A 20,499-nucleotide genomic window follows, 5' to 3' on the forward strand; every position below is an offset into this window, starting at 1 on the left:
GCATGTCAGTGAGTAAGTAGATGTGTATGTGCATTTGTTTGTTTGTGTGTGTTTGTAATGTGCAAAGTGTATGCATTCATTTGTGTGTTGGATGGTTGAATGTACGTCGTGTATATTCCGTCTCTGCGCCGGTGTGTGTGGAGGTCAGCTCTCAGACCTGTGGTAGGACACCGAGCCAGATGCGTCTGTTTCTTTATTTGTGGTGTGCATGTGCGTTCACTGCACGTGGTGCGCGTCCGTATTTCTTTGTTGGCGTGTGGTGTGTGCATAAGCACAAGTGCATGTGACTTAGCCAGGTGGAGAGGAGATTGGTTGGTATTTATGAACAAACGTCATAATTGTGACAGGATGATATACGACCAGCGCATTCCACATTTCCCCCCTCCTTCCCTTTCTCTTTTTCTTTTTGCTAAAAATATATATCTATGATAAAATACAGTCTTAAAAGCTGATAACCAATTTAGTATGGCGTGTTGTGGACAAGGTCACAGAGATCCGAGTTCCTCTGTGTTCCTCCCTCCGAGGCCTGTTCTAATCTACAGAGCAAGAAGAGGGGCTCAAAGTCATTTCTCTAATTGCTTTTATAAGGTGCCCTTTTCACATGGTGTCTTCCCTGCTCATTCACTTTCACCACCAGTATAACACCTTACCTTCGCACCTGCTGGTAAAAACACGCCGTGTAGTACTTCTGTCGCTTTATATTGATATATCATGTATCTCTTATTAACAAGCAATGATAGCAACTGCCGCTATTTCATAGAAATATTTCACGCGTTCTTTACTTCCAGCCTCTGCAGCTCGTTCTCTTACCTTCCCCTGCTCACTCTTTTACCTTCCCTCTCCTGGCCCGAGGTGTAAACCAGGGTCTGCAGGTTAAGTGTGTTGTATATATGGGGGGGGACTTTTGATTTCTTAAGTGTTGTCCGTCCATTGGTGATCTACGGGGGAGCTGAGGTGATGCAGGGCGGCGCTGGGTGAGGGAAGATGGAAAGAGGGGTTAAAGTATGAAAGGGAAGGCTGAGAAGGATAAGGGGAGAGGGGGATGAGATTGAGCCCAGTGCATTAAGACAGTGTATTATTTGGCGGTTCCACTTCCTTGCGTCCATTAGGGGTGGCTGCTGTGCTATTAAAGGGGTCAGCGAAGTGTATGTGTGCGTGTGTGCGTGTGTGTGTGTACCTGTACATGTGTGTGTGCTTGCATGTGTCTGTTTTAAGAGTTAGTAGAGTGGTCCAGTGTCTTATTGAACGGGATGGGGATCTCCTGCTCTAATACCTCTTCATTTTATTGGATTGGATGGCTCCAGTTATAATTGCATTAGAGCTCCTCCACCTCCATCCCCCACTGCCACAGCAGTGACCACCACGTGTCTCTCCCCAACACATGGAACACACCAGGTGAGACTCGGGAGAACCTTGGCAGTGGCCAGCTTCAGGCAAAGGCACACCCTTTTCATTCCCCCTCCGTCCATGGTCCTCATCTATCAGGTTCCTCCTTCCGTCTTCCCTCCCTCCTGGTGAAAGTCGTAAAGGTCATTGTCATGTTACAGACAGCTGTTCTCCTGGGTTGACGGCTGGAGGTGGTGGCGGTGGAGGGGGAGGGGGAGGGCGCGAAAGGTGAGAGATGGCGGCACGGGTGCAGGGCTGAGTGATCTGATGCCCCTGTTATCATCGTGGTGACCTTGCTGCTTTCCGTCTTCATCACACGGCTCCTGCGGTCGGGCAGACTAGACGCAACAATTTTCTGTTTTTCGAGCTGTAACGATTATTTACACGTCTCATTCTTGAAGACATTCGCAATTAGCCTTTTGCATTTAGATGGAGCGATAGGTTGTGTGTAGCTGGGGGCGGTGAGCTCTGTCACCCCGAGCCGAGCTGTGTGGTGTTGCACACTCAGCGATTACTCTAGAGTTAACCAGAGAGGCTTCGCTGCCTCTCACTTTTCCTTCGCCCTTGAAGAGACCAAGAGTTGTCAGGGTCCTCATAAAAACCCTGAACGATTGCGTCCTGCGTTCTCACTCTCTCTTTCTCCCTCTTTTTTTCTTCTTCTCCTTCCAAAACCTGGCCATCTGTCTAATTGTTCACCTCCATCGCTTTAATGCTTTTTACATGCTTTTTCCCCCCTCTTTCCAGGCAATAAACTTTATTTTCTTCGCAAGACTTCAATCTGCAGGGGGAGGGTAGGCAGGCAGCCTGCTCACCTTCTCCCTGCTGGATTTGCTCCAGTGGCCCCCCTTCAACCCCCCTCAATCCTCCCTCTAGTCTCCCATTACTCCATCTCCTCTTCCCTTTTCCCCCCCGTCTCCAGAGAAGCGGATATGTGTTCGTCAAGCTGACACCTGCTCTCATCTTCTCTGCTGGTCATACACACATGGAGGGCTACCCTGTTGAGGATGCCTTTATACTGACCTGTTAATTATCACACCGCTGCCTAGTCTGACCTTGTTGGGATGTAGTGTCTCTCTTTCCCTTACTGTAAAAAAATTCATTTCATAAGACCAATCAAAGGCAGTTAATACACAGATTTGATACTGTAAAGGAGCAGATCTTTCTCTCACACACGTGCAGGTGATCAGATGTCTGTTTCCAGCTGCCTTCATGCACTTACCTGCCTTGCAAATGTGTGTTTTTCTGTATTTATAGTGTGTGAGAGTGACTTGGTTTGAATGCATGCTCCACACACAAGTCATTAAATTAGACAGTTGTCTCCGCTCACCTGTGATTACTGCTTTGTGCAGATCATATAAGCAGATACCCTATAATCATATCTATAATAGCCATAATCAACCCTTTAATGCTTTGTAATAGCATCCATGTAATGGTATAGAGTAGCATCAAGAGAATAATTCAGGCATAGATAATGGCGTGATAGCATGGTTTTACCCTTGAGTCACAACATTGAGTTTTGTGTGTGTGTGTGTGTGTGTGTGGGGTGGGGGGTGGGGGGTGCGTGTGCCTGTGTATGCATGTATAAATACACCCCGGGGCAGTTAAGGTGTCTGTAAAATGCCTGAAGAATCACATTTCCATCTGAAGGCGCTCTTAACCCTTTCTTGTTTTCTTTGTGCTCACTGCTCCATGGCACGTCCTTGCTATGAGTGTCATGTACACTTAGCTCCGCGCAGACAGACACGCAGAGGAGAGAGACATTCCCATATGACACACACGGCTCGGAGATCAGATCAGGGGAAAAGGCTGACGAGGGAGCAGAAGCAGCAGAAAGCGGCGGCGGTGGCGGTGGCGGCGGATGGAGAAGCGAAATGCTGAATGCTTTTCCGGGGTGTAATGCGAGCTGACAGCGTTCCTCAGGGATGGCGGGCGGGACAAGGGGAGCGGGAGCATCAGGTATAACTGGTGCTCCTGACCCCAGAGCGCTGCTGGGAGTCCTGGGAGCAATATCTCACTCTTTTTCCCCCGTTTTTCCGGCATGAGGGATGAGTCTAATGAAGCGTTACGCCATTCTGAGTGGAACGCGCTCCACCTTGGTGCACGGTCTACTCTTGCAAACATGCACCAAGGTCCCACGTGAGCTTGTACGTTGTGTGTGCGTGCGCGTGTATGTGTGTTGATAAAGCAGCGGAGTAGGAAAAAAGACAGGCAGGGAGGTAGAGTGAGTTGACAAGCTTTGTCACAGACAGAAAACATGGTTGTATGCTGTTATTAAAGAGATCTGCTCCTTCAGGCCTGCGTGCGTCTCTGCTGAGGCCTTTGCCCTGCAGCAGAGACGCTACAGTGGGACGGAGTGGATGATGAATATTTAGCCTGTCTTCCCTCAGTGTGTAAATGCAGCTATGCATTCACTTCTTAAGTCATTTATCTTTTCCCGCTCCCCTCCTATCTTTACCCTGTCTTCCAACATATGGTGAGAGATGAGACACACATGCACACACACACTCACACACACACGCGCACAGGCGCATGCACGCACAGCAAAAGCATGCACGCACGCAGGCGCGCACAGGCACACACACACACACGCACACACACGCACACACACGCGCACACACACAGACACACACACACACACACACATTCACACACACACACACACACACACACACACACACACACACACACACACACACACACACACACACACACACACACACACAACCACACACACACACACACAGGTTCTCTCTCTCTCTCTCTCTTACACAGAATGCAAACACACACTAAGCGGACGCAGTCAAAACCTGTGCTACTTCTTTGGGAGTCTTTAGAAAGCGTTGTGGCCATTTGTCAGCATTCTTCTTCGTTGTTTGTAGCAGTGTGAATCAGAGTATTAGATTTCACTTGTGTCATTGATTTTACATACAGGGTCACACACACACACACACGCACACACACACACACACACACACACACACACACCGTTGTTCCAGTTTGAAGCAGTAGTTAATCATTCTTTTTTCTGAAGTGTAATGCTCGGTGACTGCGGCGGTATTAATGTCATTTGACCAAAAAAATCTCAGTTATGTTAAAGTGGTAAATGTACTTTTGTGCCTTCTCCTTTCTGCAGCACAAAGCCAGAGTGGAAGCCATGATGTGCAACCTGGCCTCTCTCCGCAGCGTCAGGGAGTTTGCAGAGTCTTTCAAAGCGAAGAATCTGTGAGTATACACGGCCGTGCCTCTGCTACAACGACACCTTTTCCCTCTGCAGTGGTGCTTTTTCCTTCCAGCTTGGATATCCACGCCGTTGTCGCTGCAAACATTGCTCGAGTGTGAATTCGACCCATCTGAATTTTAGATCAATTATGTGAAAGACTGTCAGAAGTGCAGAACTGAGCAGGACTAAGTAACTGAGCAGTCATGACACAATCCAAGGCCTGCTGTCTGCTTTCACTTTCATTTCATCTGTCAACGCTTTCTCAGTCCGTTACCTAGAAACGAAGGGGAAAAAGACGAGAAAAATGACACAAATGAGACTCCACCGCACTTCCTGTTCTATCCAAGAATTCATCACAATTATTATCTCACATACATGATGCATAATGTCCATCCAAACAATAAGTGATGGACCCCATATGGATGAGGGCCCCACAAGCGTGTGTGTGTGTGCGTGTGTGCGTGTGTGCGTGTGTGCGTGTGTGTGTGTGTGTGTGTGTGTGTGTGTGTGTGTGTGTGTGTGTGTGTGTGTGCGTGCGCGTGCGTGTGCGTGCGTGCGTGCGTGCGTGCGTGTCGATTTGCTTGACATTGCTCTAACGGAGCAGATCAGATTTTATATACAGCATTTATTTTGTGTCGGTCAGCTTTTAACGGTCTTGCGTCTCCTGGTGGGTCGCGGCGGATGCTATTTTTGGGGTCACGCGTGCTGTCATCCATACTGCTCATCCACCCATAGGTCTCTGGGCGTGTGTGCGGGTGTATGTTGGTGTCAGGGGAGCCCCTTGGGGAGAGGCAGGGCAGTCATTGCCCGGAGCAGCCCCGGGGCAGGGTATGGCCATCCAGGACACGTGTCTTGGGTCACCGCCAAGCCTCGCTGTGGCTTCCCTCGATACGTCCCCTACACTTCTATCCTTCAATCTCTCATATCCGTTCCTCTGGTCCGCACACTGACTTATCTTTAACCCCTAACATCCCTGAAATTCTTTGATTCTTTTTGTTATATTCGTCTTTGTAACGTGCTTTTTTCCACCTGGGTTTTTCTCTCTTTCTCTCTCTGTCATGTTGTCTCTCAGTCTTTCTCCGTCCGTGTCCCTCTCTCTACCTTAGTATTTTGGCAAGGTTGTATTTCTTCATTAGCTGTGCTGTTGAGGCGGGGGGGCGGGGGGTGGCGGGGGAGTCCCAGGGGACGTCAGAGTACATTAATTCTCATCAGAAGGCGAACAGAGCAGAGTGGAGGCTGGGAGCTCTGAGCTGTGAATGGCACTGGGCAGCTGTCTGAGTCTCCCACCACTCTATTACTGCGTATGTCTTGAGGCATAACACACACAGTGCGCGCGCACACAACACGTACATACTGTATGTGCATCCATGCACACGTGCACAGAGAGCTGCGTGCCTCCACACATGTACAGATATTTCTGTGCGCAGGCAAGCGGACGGACGCACAAGAGTTTTGTAAATACTGACAGACAGATAGACAGACGTAGACAGCACACACACACACACGCACACACACACACACACACACACACACAATAACGCTCCTGTAGCGTGTCATTGACAGGTGAAATGTAATCAGAGTCTTTTTCTTTTCCTTCTCTCGTTTCTCACTCCCTTGCTTTTAAGTGCTTTAGTCAGTGGCTTTCACGCTGCTTTGTGTTCCATTGACCCCGATTCTGCTTTAATTGCCTGTCCTTTGAAATGAAATTACCTGGATATTGATATTGTTGAATGCAACGCAATTTCATTGGGATGTAATTGATAGAGGATAGCACAGACAGAGCGCCCCTAATACAGTTTATACTGATTGTTCCATAATTAACACATGCAATTTGTTTTCACCTGTGATTTTATTCTTTGTGATTCCCTTTATGCTGTTATTATTTCAAAAATCTTGCGTGTAATAGGTGGTTCATAAATAGATATCAGCCAGATCAAAGCAATCTGCCATTCTTCCAAATAGTGACTGTAATTCTGCAATAACAGCAAACTGGAGACAGCTTATATGTTGATCATCATTTGAGTTTCATTGTGTGTATGGTTTGTGTGTGTGTGTGTGTGTGTGTGTGTGTGTGTGTGTGTGTGTGTGTGTGTGTGTGTGTGTGTGTGTGTGTGTGTGTGTGTGTGTGTGTGTATGGATCTGGAGTAGTGCACCTGTACTGCATCTGTGTTTGCATCACTAGTGCCAGTTTCCCTGTTGCCAATAAAGAGCAGTGTTAATGACCAGTAGTCTGAGCCCAGCTTGCACAGGCAATCTCTTCCTGCTGGCCCACATTATCATAGAGGTCAGGGGTCATACCCAGGGGGGTTATTTAAAGTAAATATATAAACTGATGTCTCCCTGTTTGGTAGTTAACACCCTCGTTTGACCAGCGCTGAGATTGCACACTGTGCACAGTGGTGTGTGAGGTCTTAATGTGGAGAGAGGGACTGTGGTAAGCGGCAATAGGCCTATTAAAGACATTCATTAGACCTGCGCTTATGAGAGAGGGACTAACTGGTGGGCAGTTGAATTAACAGGCCTTTTACATTACAAGCAGACTCACTCGAGGCCCATCTGGGCTGTGTGGGGGAAATATCTCCACTGGCCAGAGAAAAGTTGGTAGTATGGAGTTTTGCTCACAAATTTATATTATACTTTGGGTGATATACTTTGTTTTTTGGGCCAGACTGTCTCCACAGCGATGAGGCACAACAAACCACAGGGCCCAACCTTAAACCTTAACAAGTAGAGCAGATATAAGGACTCAGTCGAGACAGTGGCTGCAGTCAAAGGTTGAAGTGTTCAGTCAATAGTTCATGCCGGCGTTGTCATGGTGCAGCGTCCAGCCGCAATGCTGGGGAGAGAGAGCCAAGAGGTTAACCTTGCAAAACACACAATGTTATCGCACGGTAGTTTGTCTGCTTTAAAGTTTAGAGCAGATTCATGACAGACATCTACATCACAGTCAGTGTGGTGCTTTTATGTGAGCTTGTATCATTTCAGGTTTAGGTGCAGGTCAAAAAGTCATCAACTCACTATTTAGTTTTTTCAGCTTTGCTTTTTTAGTGAGCCTGCCTAACCTACAGGATGTGTATTTGTGCATATTTTAATATCTGCGCCTGTGCCTTCTGTTGATAATGTGCTGAGGTAGGCATTCTTTAAGTTGACTTGTGACTTGATTTGTGCTCTTTAATGAACCTTGTGTGTTCGGAGGCCTGAAGGTGATCGTACAGTACACTCCTATGTAATAGCATGGGATGGCTCATTATAGCAAGGCATAACAATTCACACATTAATTTTCCAGCATCCAGTTTTTAATTAATCCAGTAGGCAGTCTTAAACACAGGGTACACAAATTGCCTTCGGCCTCATAATTAATTCTAATGGAAGAAATTAAAAATTGGTGGGGTGTGTTTGGATTGTTCGGCTGTGTTACTGTGGTTTCGGGCTCGCTGGAGCGACGCTGTCACCGACAAGGATCTCTCACTGCCCTGACCAATCCAGTAATCTGCGTTCACTCACACACGAGGAGGGAGTGTTTGTCGCACAGACGCCCACATGAAGGGTGTAAGAAAGGAATCGTTCTCCGTGTGTATGTGGGATAAGAAGCGTACCTCATGGTTAACCTCTGTTCAAGCTAAGGGGCCAATGATCGGGTACGCTTGATCGCTTTATCAGGATTGAAATACTTACTATCCTAAATTCTGCCACCGTGTGTGTATTTCCTCTTTTCTTAAGTCTTTCTGGTGTGCTGGTGTGTATGTGTTTGGTATTTCAGAGTGGTTACACAGTCGTATATATCAACACCCATTCCCTCCGCCACCCTTGTGTGCTGAAAAGATTTGCAATGGCTTTCCAGTGTGTTGTTTCTCTTGGATTGTGTCCAGCTGTATTCAGTATCTCCAGTACCTGTGGTGGGGAGTTGCAGTGGAAACCTCTGTATCATATCAGCATTACTGCTGCTGTGTCTCTGCAGCCCTCTAAAGTCTACTGCACTCTGGAATTGGACACCCGGTTTCCTTTCGCAGCCTCCTCTTCTGACTGTTTCCTCCTCTTTTTCATATATATCCTCTCAGTCTCTCCTTACCTCTCCTTCAGCCTATTAATCTATGAAAAATGCCCAAGCCGTTCTTTGTTTTCACTTATAATCAATAACAATTGCACAAACATGTTACACTCTGCCTCTCCTCTCTCCACAGGGCCCTACACGTCCTGGTGTGTAATGCGGCAGTGTGCACTCAGCCCTGGCTTTTGACAGAGGATGGCTTGGAGTCCACCTTCCAGATCTGCCACCTCGGCCACTTCCTGCTCGTCCAGTGCCTACAGGAAGTCCTACGTCGCTCGGCCCCGTCTCGCGTTGTGGTGGTGTCTTCAGAGTCTCATAGGTACGGACAACAAACTAAGGAAGTCACTTTTTTTTCAAGGTTTTCCAGTTGTTATAAGTGAAGATGTTGATTTCAAGAGGGAACAATATTAAAACGAGGCTCCACACGTGTTAAGTAATATTATTGTGAGGCTCAAGCGCTCACTGAATATTACGTTTAAAATCCTTTTGTTCTCTACGACTCAGTATGGTCACATATCCACAGCTAAACACACTTCTGCGGAGCTGGTTATTGTTTTGACCTGGTCTGAATCTGCAGCGAGAGACTTTTCAAACAGCATGGAAAGAAACACTTAGGCTCCTCACCTGTTTATGCCGTGCTCCAGCAGCAGACACACTCAGCTGATGATTAAAGAAGTTTGTAGTAACTGTTTCCAAAGATAAAACTTTATTCCACTTTATCTGTCACAGGCTACTCAGTTCAGTCCATTACATACTGCCTATGCAGTGTTGCAATTATTTTGTAGGAAAACCACAAATATGCAATATAAACAACACAATGTTCGAACTAAAAATTCATCTAAATAAAGTTAAGGTCTGGTTTCTTATTTTCCGTACCAATGATGTTAATGGCCTCACCTGTACATCAGCAAAAAGTGACTCTGCCAAAGCTTTAGTGTGTGCTGAATGGTTTGATATAAAGATGCAAGCATGCTCACCTTCATCTGCCATTCCATCTGTGAGCTCCAGCACCGCACCGCAGTTTGACCCGTAGTCACACTTAAGCCACGTTAGAGTCACACTGATGGACCTTAAACATTAATATCCCCAAACTACCTCATCTCAACCCTTCATCTCCAGTCGTGCGGTTAAAGTCGTTATGTTGGCTAGTTTTCCTCCGCGAGCTGATAGATCCGACTTAATGCGTGTTGTCAAACATGACAGCAGCACTCACTGAAAACTCATTTCCCTCCACACGCTGTCACTGTGTATTAAATGTATCATCAACATGATGGATGGACTTATCAGCTGAAATTTACTTTGACCAAGTATCTGCTGCTTTCTCTCTGACCCCCTGACTCAGCCCCATTCTGCCTTTCTTCCTCTCTTCCTGCCATCTATTTTACTTTAAGTCCATCTTTTCTATAAGCGTTGCGATTCCGCGGGGCCGGCTCGTGTTTTCCTCGTCATGTAGTAGACAAGCATGTCTGCCAGGGTTCCGCGAGCCTACTTCCAACCCCTGGGCTGTGTGTATCAGAGTCAGCGAGTGTGTGCAAGACATTGATCCGGGCCTCAGTCAGTCAGACGGCCAATCAGAGTGATTGATTGGAAGCAGGCGGAGTGACCTGAGACAGGGAGAACATAGGCAGAGTTATTGTAGCAGATCAAACCGCAGCACTATTACAGGGGCCTTCATATGAGTTATGTTATACAAACTGCAATGCATGAGAGGGCAGGAGCAGCAGAGGGGATGGTTTGACATCCAGATTCACTGGGGTCACGCCTATTGCAGTGCTGTAGGAACAACAGAGAGGAGGAGAGAGCACGTAGGGAGGAGGCACGACATGAAACTAGTATTGACAACATTTGATTGATGCAAGACGTGCAGACTGAGTCAAGTTTTGGTAACACAAACATAGCCAAGCTGCTGTTACACCGGGCAAAAAGTGTTAGATTTAAGCCCAACTAAACACACACACACACACACACACACACAGAGTCTATCTCTCTTATCTACAATCATCAGGGGGCTTTAACCCCTTCAAAGAGGCCATGGGTAGGACCAGAGAGAGTCAGTTACACGCTGACCCAGAATAGAGGGAGAGGAAGAAGCAGAGGAATAGACAATATCTCACATTACATCTTCCATTTTGTCCGCCTCATTCCAAACCTATATTACATTTATTGAAGTCGCTCCTATTTGTGTTTATGTTATTTTCAGTCTCTGACGATTTCCTGTTTGATCACTTAGCCTTTCCTCACAAGCAGTGGTGTGTGTGTGAATGTGTATGTGTGTGTGTGTGTGACCCCTCACCTGGCGGTATATTGTATTTCCTAAGCCCCTTGTCCACTAGTAAAGCATTGACCTGTAAGGGAAAGTGGTTTCAGAGACGGATGAACCAGTAATGGCTGGACACTTTATCAGTTTGCAACACAGGGGATTACTGAAGAATTGGGCTGATTCACATTTATTCGCCTGGTTACTACAGTCAATTTGTACAAACAAGAGAACATAATTCCCCTAACGTTTCAGATAGAGATGATGTCGCTCTGGGTCCCTACTTTTAAGAATAGATGAGCACGTTTTCCCTTAAACAAAATCTCTTATCTAGGGTTGTAATAATTTACAGATTCTAAAATTGGCCTTCAAAAAAAATGTCCACAATCAAGTTTCAGCTTAATATGCAAAGAATTTGGGAGAGAAAGAATCTCTACCTTTGGCGCTCAGGCAATTGATTTATCAACCCCTACTTGCTAAAGTAGTTACGAAGTTGCAGCACATGAAATGAAAAGCCTGCAGATGTTGTAATTTAGCCAAGCAAGGATGTTGCGGAAGGCGACAGTAAACAAGAGGCAGCCAGCTTGTAAAATCACAACAAGGAAACCAGGTGACATTTTGATTGGTTGTTTTCTAATGACTGGATTAATATGTAGGATGTGTTCCAACGGTTCCAAGCCTCTCTCTCCTTCTCTCTCTCTCTCACACACACACACACACACACACACACACACACACACACACACACACACACACACACACACACACACACACACACACACGGTGTCGCTGCCGTGCATTGTGATGTTATTGTGTGACTGCATAATAACACAACGAGTAGTGTAATGTTTAAGGGGCCTTGTCAAACATCTGGAGTTTAACAGCTCTGTCGCAGGCAATTAAAGAACATCATGTCACGTCTTTGATTTGTATGCAGCCAGCACCACACATCTGCTGTTAGGAAGCCTACACGGAAGCAGACACACACTCATACACACTCACACTCACACACACACACACACACACACACACACACACACACACATACACACACACACACACGCACGCTAACATTTTTAAACTCTTCCTCCAGGTTCACAGGCCTGTTGGACTCGTGTGGGAAGGTGGACTTGGCACTGCTGTCTCCCCCAAAAAAGGACTACTGGTCCATGCTGGCATACAACCGGGCCAAACTCTGCAACATCCTCTTCAGCAATGAACTCAACCGGCGCCTCTCACCTCACGGTGTCACCTGCAACGCATTGCATCCTGGGAACGTCATGTACACATCTATACACCGGAGCTGGTGGCTGATGACCTTCCTCTTCACTCTGGCCCGACCTTTCACCAAGTCTATGGTAAGTGGTTACTTGATTGTTGAAAGAATATATATATAAATGCAAGCATATGTCTTCTTTCTGCATCTATTTCTGCGTCATTCGATCGTCTGTGTGGTGTTGGGAGCTGCCAGAATGAGTTGATTAAGTTGATAAGTTTGGTTTCCTCCAGAGCTTCTCAGCGGTTAGTCATATTTTTCACTACAGTGAGCCACTCAGTAAAGTTACCACACTGAATCACTATCTCCTTTCCTCTTGTTCTGACTTTGACATGTCCCTTACTGTGCCTGTGTTTGTGTTGGCACGTTACCGGGAGAAAGAAAAGGAAAAGGATGGAAAGAGGAGGATCTGCTGAGTGTTGAGTGCTCAGGGAGAGAGTCTGGGTTTCACAGATAGATATTCTGTGGTTTGTTTTCCTCTTCCTCTTGTCACTGTTTATTTAACTCAGGGAGGCTGTTCCTCTATCTTCTCAGCAGGGTAGGTATTATTCCAGATGCTGCGTGCTACCATGTCTAGGTTAAAGTATATGTGCTGCGCCAACTGACAAGGAAGGAGATCACACATGGGTTAGAAGTTTAGACATTTATTTTACACTACAATAATGGGAAAGACACTATGTGGAATGAAAGTAATGTACAAACTTGCGTGACAGAACCATGGACAGACTATAGACACCTTCTAGCACCGTCTCACCATGAAATCTAGAAATTACGAAAAACCAATGTGTTAGTTGTATCACGTGACAATTTAAAGTCAGTCCTCTAAACCTAACCCACTTCTCCCTCCAGTGCATCCACCCAGATCATTCTCCTCGAGGCTGATTGTGAAAAAGAACGAGCCGATATCAAACGTCCCCACAACACTTCCAAACAAAAAGGAATAAGAACCTTTAGACTGCAGCGTCAAGGCCAAAGCCCTGACAACGCATTACTCATGGAGGACAAAGGTGTCTGAATCTTAAGCATAAAGCAAAACTGAAGCATAAAGTATAAATATATGAAGCATAAATCACAAAATAGTGCTCATATGCAGACAAACTTTAACCAGACCAAACATGGCCTTAAACACTGGAATCCTCCTCCATCTTAAGCAAACAAAGACCTCAAAGTATCAAAGTCAAACTCAACCCTTGTCTTCAAGTGCCTTGCACAGAAACACACATCGTAAAGTGCCCAGGGGCAAGAACAGTCAAATTTTGCAGGCATGGATTTGAGGCCAAAAAAATTACAAAGTTGAGCCAAAAATCCAAAACCCACCACATTAAACTAAACCGAACATAACCAAACCAAACTGATGTCTCCATGTATTTCCAGAAGTAAAGATGTTTCCTCCTCGCAGGCTGTTTTTGTTCGGCATACACATAGTAAATTAGGCCAGATGCTGTGCTGCAGGGACCTGTGATGTTTACCTCTTTAGAATTTAATTTTGGTGCAACAATAAAAACTTGATGGTAGTACTGACAAAAAGGGATGAACGCTGGTGTTATTTTCATGTTTCTACTTGATCACATTGTCGCTCGTGCATGTCCGCTTAAGATTAACACAGAATAGTTTGTAATGGAGTACGCCACATGTTGCACAGTCTTTTCTACGTTTGGGGGAAAATATAAGTAAACTGTGAGCTGGATGGAATTAAGCGATATAAGTTTGACGGATAGAAGAAAATGACTGAGTGATCATTATGATGATGACTGAGAAGATGAGAGCCTCAAACATGGACAGCAATAATAACAACAATTATAATAGATTCAGAAATAATGAAAATATACTATCTTTGTCTTCTCAAGAGGAGGGTGAAGACCAGGATGAGAACAAGGAGAAAGAGAGGGAAAAGATAAGGTGATGGAGACCAGAGAAAAACCAGACAGCATTATTTGATCCTTCCTGCCTTCCTAACACACACACACATACACACACACTTGCGCACACACACACACACACACACTCGCACACATCCTCCTTCCCTTTGTATGTTGGTTTGTGTGTCATAGGGGACACGGTGGAGTTTACATGTTCTTCCTGTGTCTCATGGGTTTAACTCGGGTGCTCCAGTTTCCTCCCACAAAAATCTGTCCATGAGTTTGTATAAATACTTTAAATTGTTCATTTGAAATCTAATAAGTAAAGGAAATCATATCTCTTTTCTTAATATATCCACAGCATCAATACAAGTATGTAAGTTATACTATAGCCATAGCAGCTCTAAGTTTGAGCTATATGACATATTAATCAGAACAGGAAGTCAACAACTATTGAAACAAGTTCGATGTAGCTTTTTTTTTTTCCTGACTGATTAATTTGAACTTGAAATCTTATTTTGATACGTTTTAAAATGAAGGTTGAGGTTCAGATTGAGCAGATAAATGTCCCTTTGCTTCCTTTTCTCTCTTCGTCACATCTGGGTCCATGTACTTACAAGGTGAGGAAGGGTCGTTGCACTACATGACTACGTGTGTATTTGAGAGTATTGGCAGTACGAGCGTGCTTGTGAGGTGACATGAGGTGCCTGAGGTTAACATCCTCACACGCGTTGGATATAAACGATAAAATCCAACAGTGTGATTAGTGTGATTTATCACATTCTATATTGTGTCCTCCTCTCTGTAAGACTTTTGGATGGATAGCAGCACTCTACCCTTTAGGCTCCATAGCCCCTAATATATGCTTTTAGTTTGACTATTACATCTTTCCATTAGCTACTCTTCATACTTTATCAATTTAGTGTTTGCACTGAAGGGAAAATGTGATGCGTTGAAAGGCAGCGTGGTGGAGTTTTAGTGGAGCGTTATTCTGCTCCATCATATTTGACAGACACAAGGCCCCGGGCCGTCATTTGTCTCTTCTCCCTCTGACATAGAACGTGAGATGAGAGGAACTGCTCCTCAGCACCTTTCACAAAATGCCAACCTGAACATTTCCTCAATTTGATTATTTCTGTCACAAAACACTTTTCTACCACTTTTCTCTGGTGTTTTTTCCTCGGCCGCTTTCTCATTTTAAACTCTGCAAGTCTGAGCCGTGGCAGTTTCAGTTAGAATGTGCATTTGCTTTTTTATTTTTTTATTTTTAAATCAGATGATTTGGAAGTGCACCCTCGAGTTGGATGATACTTCTGTGTTCATTGTGTGTGTCTCAAGGAGGGGCATCGCCGTTTTGGAATTGTGAGCACACAGATGTAATTAGCAGAGCGGTTTCTCCTCCAAAACGGGGCAGTGGCTTTTCTACATGTGGTTAATTAAATGTAGTGTAGATGTTAGTAAATATTAAAGGACAAAGGTAGAGCTAGTAATTAAATTCTGGTGTGCTGACACAGCGATTAGCTAAAACTCGTGTCTGATAAAGGCCACACACACACACAGACACACAGCAGCACGCACAGATACACAGGCACACCCTTAAGCTGAGCATTTGCTCTTATTTAAATCTGGGCTTGATAAGGCCCCTGAAAGTGTATCCTCTTTAAAATCCCACTCCTCACTCCTTCTGCCCCCACATTAAGGGCTTAATAAAACAGTGATATTATTTCAGTTATTGGTTGCGGGGATATGAAGATGGTATCGCTTTAATTGCTTGCGTACGCTTGCGGGATCCATGGAGATTGTTCTGGGATGCAAACATAAGCAGAATGTCGACTCCAAAAAACAATCACAAAGCCCCTGTGTGTCTTCCAGCGCAAATAAGCAGGCTCTCATTTAAAACACAGGTTTGATTTATAGGAGCACAGGTGGAGTGATATACAAGAGGTGTACACAGGCACACACAAACACACACACACACACACGGACGCCGACATGGACACACACGTTCACAGTATGGACAGTGCTGAAACACCTGGAGCCACATGTGGTCCTAAATCTTTTATTTGACTGTTGTAGTAACGGCAGGGGGGATGTCATGTCAGGCCATAGGCTCCATTCTCCCTTATCCAATCACATTCTTGTGCGCTTCACTCTTATTATCTTCAGCATTATCTATTTCTCACTATAACCCCCCTGAAATGCACTTTGTCTCCTCCAGTTTTGTGCCCTTTGTGTTGTGGATTCTCAGTTTAAAGAAAGAAACTTCTCTATTAACGAAGAGCGCAGCCCACTCTGTCACTGATGCACGGTGCAGATTCCATTTTGCTGAGTTGGGAGAGGCATCTATAAAGAGCCATGACATTTTAATCAGCCAAACTATCTCTTACCAAAAACATGTTCCCTCCCAACGCCTTGATCTGCTTATCAGAGATCGTGCGACCGGGCCTCTAACTCCTCTTTCTTTAATTCGGCGTGTTTAGAGAGGGAGTTTTCTTTGTGTCCTTTGGTGTGATTATCAAGGTTGAATGATCTGGCATGCAGTGTGGTGTGTATGCATGTGTGTGTGTGTGTTTGTGCATGCACGAGTGGTTTAATGCTCCAAAATTGAATGAGACTGAGTTTGATTTAACGCATCAAGGCCTTTGTGAGTTTACACCAAGTTTTGTTTAATAAATGCTGTAAAATTTTGACTTTGACCGCACGCACACACATTTAAGCAGCGCGCACTGAATTCGAGTGACTGTTGCAGGATTAAGTCGGTCTGTAACCTTTTGTGAAGTTGTCGTCGTCGCCGTCTTGTCACGCTGTAACACTGACCCTATGACATTTCGTTGACTGACTGATTGCTCCCTCCAGATTGGCGCACCCTCAGGCTCTGAGCAGCTGGGCTCAGCCTATACTCATCAAATCTATACCTTAACTATAGGCACAGACAGTGCTGAGCTGAATAGAGATCAGCGTGGGCAGTGGCTCCACTACCTCATCATCCACTGTAATGGATAGAAGGAGGGGGGAGGGGTGTTGTGGGCACAGGCCTAAGAGGCTCCGGCGGACCAATCAGACACTTCTGTTTCCCTAGGGGCCGGTTTCATCAGCGCCCTCGCCTAGTCCCAAGCTTCTCAGCGTTTTAGCATGATTATTTTACCCAGGATCCTGCCTCGGGCACCAGGCCACCTTTTTACATATGCACAGGCTGAACTTTTGACCAGGCCCCAGCAGTCAGTGCGATATTAGAGGAATGGTTGTTCAGTCAGGAGTAGTGAAACTGTAAGTGCCTCCTCTGCTGTGTCTAGAAGTCTCCGCTGCACCTCGGGGGTTAACCCTAGAGACAGGTCCAGTTACAGAGACATCAGCATTATAATATAAGAGACGTGCGGCTCAGTGGGGAGGTTGGTGCTGTAAGTGAGCGCAGCAGCCGCTATTACCTCAGTGTTCTTCACCCGCGTCCGTCTGCCCTCACAGACGTGGTCAGGTGCTCTATCCGCAGTCTGGTGTATCACGCCGACACGGTGGCTTTGCTGGATGCCGAGACAACCTGCGTATGTGTGTGTATGTGTGTGTATGTGTGTGTATGTGTGTGCGCGCAGAGTGATGTTGTGCGTGGTGCTCAACCATGTGGAAAGAAAGAGGGGCATAGGTCTCAATCTCCCCACCAGCCCCCCTCTCCTCTGTGGAGTTAGATCAGTTGCCAGCTCCCTTTAATAGAGTCCTCTTGGATGATTAGGAACTCCACAGGGGGGTGAGGGGGTGGGGGTGGAGGGGGGGTCTGCTCCAGCCTGACTGGAGACACTGTTAGGTTTCTCCTCAGCACTGGTGCAGACATGAATCTTATACATTATGCCAGTTGGTATGAGGTTGACATACACAAAGTGATTCTGTCTTGTGATGTGAGGATTTTCTTTAGAAGCCATCTTTGAGATCATTTTTGAGAAAGTAGAAATAATGAATCTGGTCGTCACTGCCAGGCTTTGCCAGTGCTGCTCTGTGTGTGTGTGTGAGTGAGGGAGAGGGAAAGAGAGAGAGAAGGAAAGAGGGAGAGGGAGAGATTGAGGGAGATGTGTTGTGTGGGCATGGATAAAAGCATACAATCCTATTTGGCTGTATTGACATGTGTGTTCCTGCCCAATCCTGTTACTGGGATTATTGTCTACGGAGATACCATTTCATTAAAGAAAACACACACACACACACACACACACACACACACACACACACACACACACACACACACACACACACACACATACACACACACAAACACACAGAGTGGGTGAATAGAGATGGCCTGAGGCCTGGTTATGTGGTCCATTGCACAGGGAAACTGTGTAAATGGTTTATTGTGGATGAGTTGATGTGATGGAGAGCGTGTCTGGATCAATAAAGAACCAATCAAATGCTGACAGTCTGCTACTGTATGCAGTCAGTCATTCTCCCCTCCTGCCTGCATAGTTACACAACGTGTGTGCGGAGGAAACATGAACAATATCCTTGTTAGATAGAGGAAAGAGAATCAAGTTTATTTAACATAATCCAATCCAATGGGCTACAGCTCTGTATCTTCTCTTGATCACAGTGATGGAGGACAAGATGCCTGTCGGTGAGAGTGAGTTGTCTCTGTGAAGAAATGTTGTGCTCTCTCTGCTCCTCCAGCATCAGACACCTCAGGGAGGCCATTAGGATGTCTCCCCAGCCAGGGGTGTCTGCGTCTGGGCTGAGTCTGAGATGGGGCCAGGCTAAATTACCCCAGAGCCACAGGTCAGAGCCAGCCAGACCCTGGCCTCCCAGGGACTCTCTCTCTCTAATAGAAAGGATCAGAACGGGCCAAAGAGCCAGAAACGGACCTGGCCACAGAGACATCCTTCCTCACTTACCCTCCACTCGTCCACATCGCCTCCTCTGCCCTTCGTCTCGCTTACCCTCAAAGCCTTTGCAGTTCCTCTTATGCGACCCGAAGAAAGGAGAAAGATATAACCTATCGCCCTCTCCTCACCCGTGCACTCCACACCGTTGACCCCCTGCCCCCCCCCCCCAAAACACACACACACACACACACACACACAAGACACACAGCGCTCTCTCCCCTCTTTGTTGTGACACGGCGCTGATGGACTATTTTTCAAATTGATTTCAAAAATGTACATAAGCAGCCGATCCCCTAGCCCAGATTACCTATTGATTTTTAATATGAAAAGCTCATTATATAAGCAGGAACTGCAACACAAAAAGCTAGCCAACCTTTGCATAAATCCTTTAATTGAATTTCCAGAGCCCGTGGTTCTACATTTTTTAATTAAATCCATTTCTTTTTTTAAGGGTTGCTGTGTAATTTGCATGCTGTGAAGTGGGTGCTGTCCCAGATAAAGTGCCATTGATCCTTATTAAGGCTCACCTCTGGGCTCGCTGAAAACCAACCGCAGAAATTAAATGTGCTCATGGTGCATACACTTATTGCCCGCATGATAGGATTAGAGGGAGAGGAAGGGAGAGGAAGAGAGAGAGGGAGAAGGGGGAGATAGAGATGGAGAGAGGGAGAGAAGGAGTCATGGGGTAAGAGCTGGGGAGAGGAGGGGTATTATTAATAGTTGCTCATATTAATGTAATATTTCACCTTTGCTTCTCTGGGGTGAGATTGCGAGGATCTTGTTTATAATATTTAATAATGCCGTATATTTATGCATTTTGTCCCGGGTGTTAGTGTTGTTGCTCATCAAGCCCACTCTGCTCTGAACCTCTTTGATCCGCTGGGGTGGTGAGGGTGTGTGTGTGTGTGTGTGTGTGTGTGTGTGTGCTATGATTTAACTGCAATAATTTGAGAATAATTTGAGGGAAGCTTTTAAATGCAACACGAGATGGTCACCTTATTGATTAACCCGTGTTTTCCCCATGTGTTTGCTTAAAACCAAACACCCCCCCCCCCCCCCCCATCCTTGTACTTTCTTTAAGACGAAGGCAAAGAACGTCCGACCATGTGTGTAAAATAACGCCGATGATCATATCACACATTGATCCTCGGGAGGTCCTGGTCCACAATCTGTCTAAGGAGTGAGCGTTTAAATACCTATTAAGAGATTAGTGATTCTTAATTTTCTTTATGTGTGTGTGTGTGTGTGTGTGTGTGTGTGTGTGTATGTCTGTGTCTGTGTCTAGGTGTGTGTGGGCAGTGAGACTTCATGTTCCGTGATAGTCTGTGAAGCATGCCTTTCCTTTCTTTTCCTTTCCTTTCCTTTCCTTTCCTTTCCTTTCCTTTCCTTTCCTTTCCTTTCCTTTCCTTTCCTTTCCTTTCCATTCCTTTCCGTTTCTTTCCTTTCCTTTCCTTTCCATTCCTTTCCTTTCCTTTCCTTTCCTTTCCTTTCCTTTCCTTTCCTTTCCTTCCACTTCTCCTATCGTCCTGTGTATGCAGACAGTGGAGTGAATCAATAGGGATTAACCTGTGACCTCAGCCACATACTTATA

The 20,499-nt window shown here is 45.7% G+C and overlaps 1 protein-coding gene across 1 annotated transcript in view; it reads left to right on the forward strand.

Annotated features, from left to right (window-relative positions):
- wwox (WW domain containing oxidoreductase) overlaps positions 1-20,499 on the forward strand; it is a 118,773-nt gene that overhangs the window by 28,285 nt on the left and 69,989 nt on the right. The window contains exons 6-8 of the mRNA XM_076142372.1: positions 4,520-4,608; positions 8,788-8,973; positions 12,005-12,269. Coding sequence (XP_075998487.1) covers positions 4,520-4,608; positions 8,788-8,973; positions 12,005-12,269 — 540 coding nt within the window. The remainder of the gene's footprint in view (positions 1-4,519; positions 4,609-8,787; positions 8,974-12,004; positions 12,270-20,499) is intronic.

This window comes from Genypterus blacodes, unplaced genomic scaffold (assembly GCF_046128005.1).
Source record: "Genypterus blacodes isolate CSIRO-AG114 ecotype Tasmania unplaced genomic scaffold, CSIRO-AGI_Gbla_v1 ptg000021l_1, whole genome shotgun sequence".
Classification (NCBI taxonomy): Eukaryota; Metazoa; Chordata; class Actinopteri; order Ophidiiformes; family Ophidiidae; genus Genypterus; species Genypterus blacodes.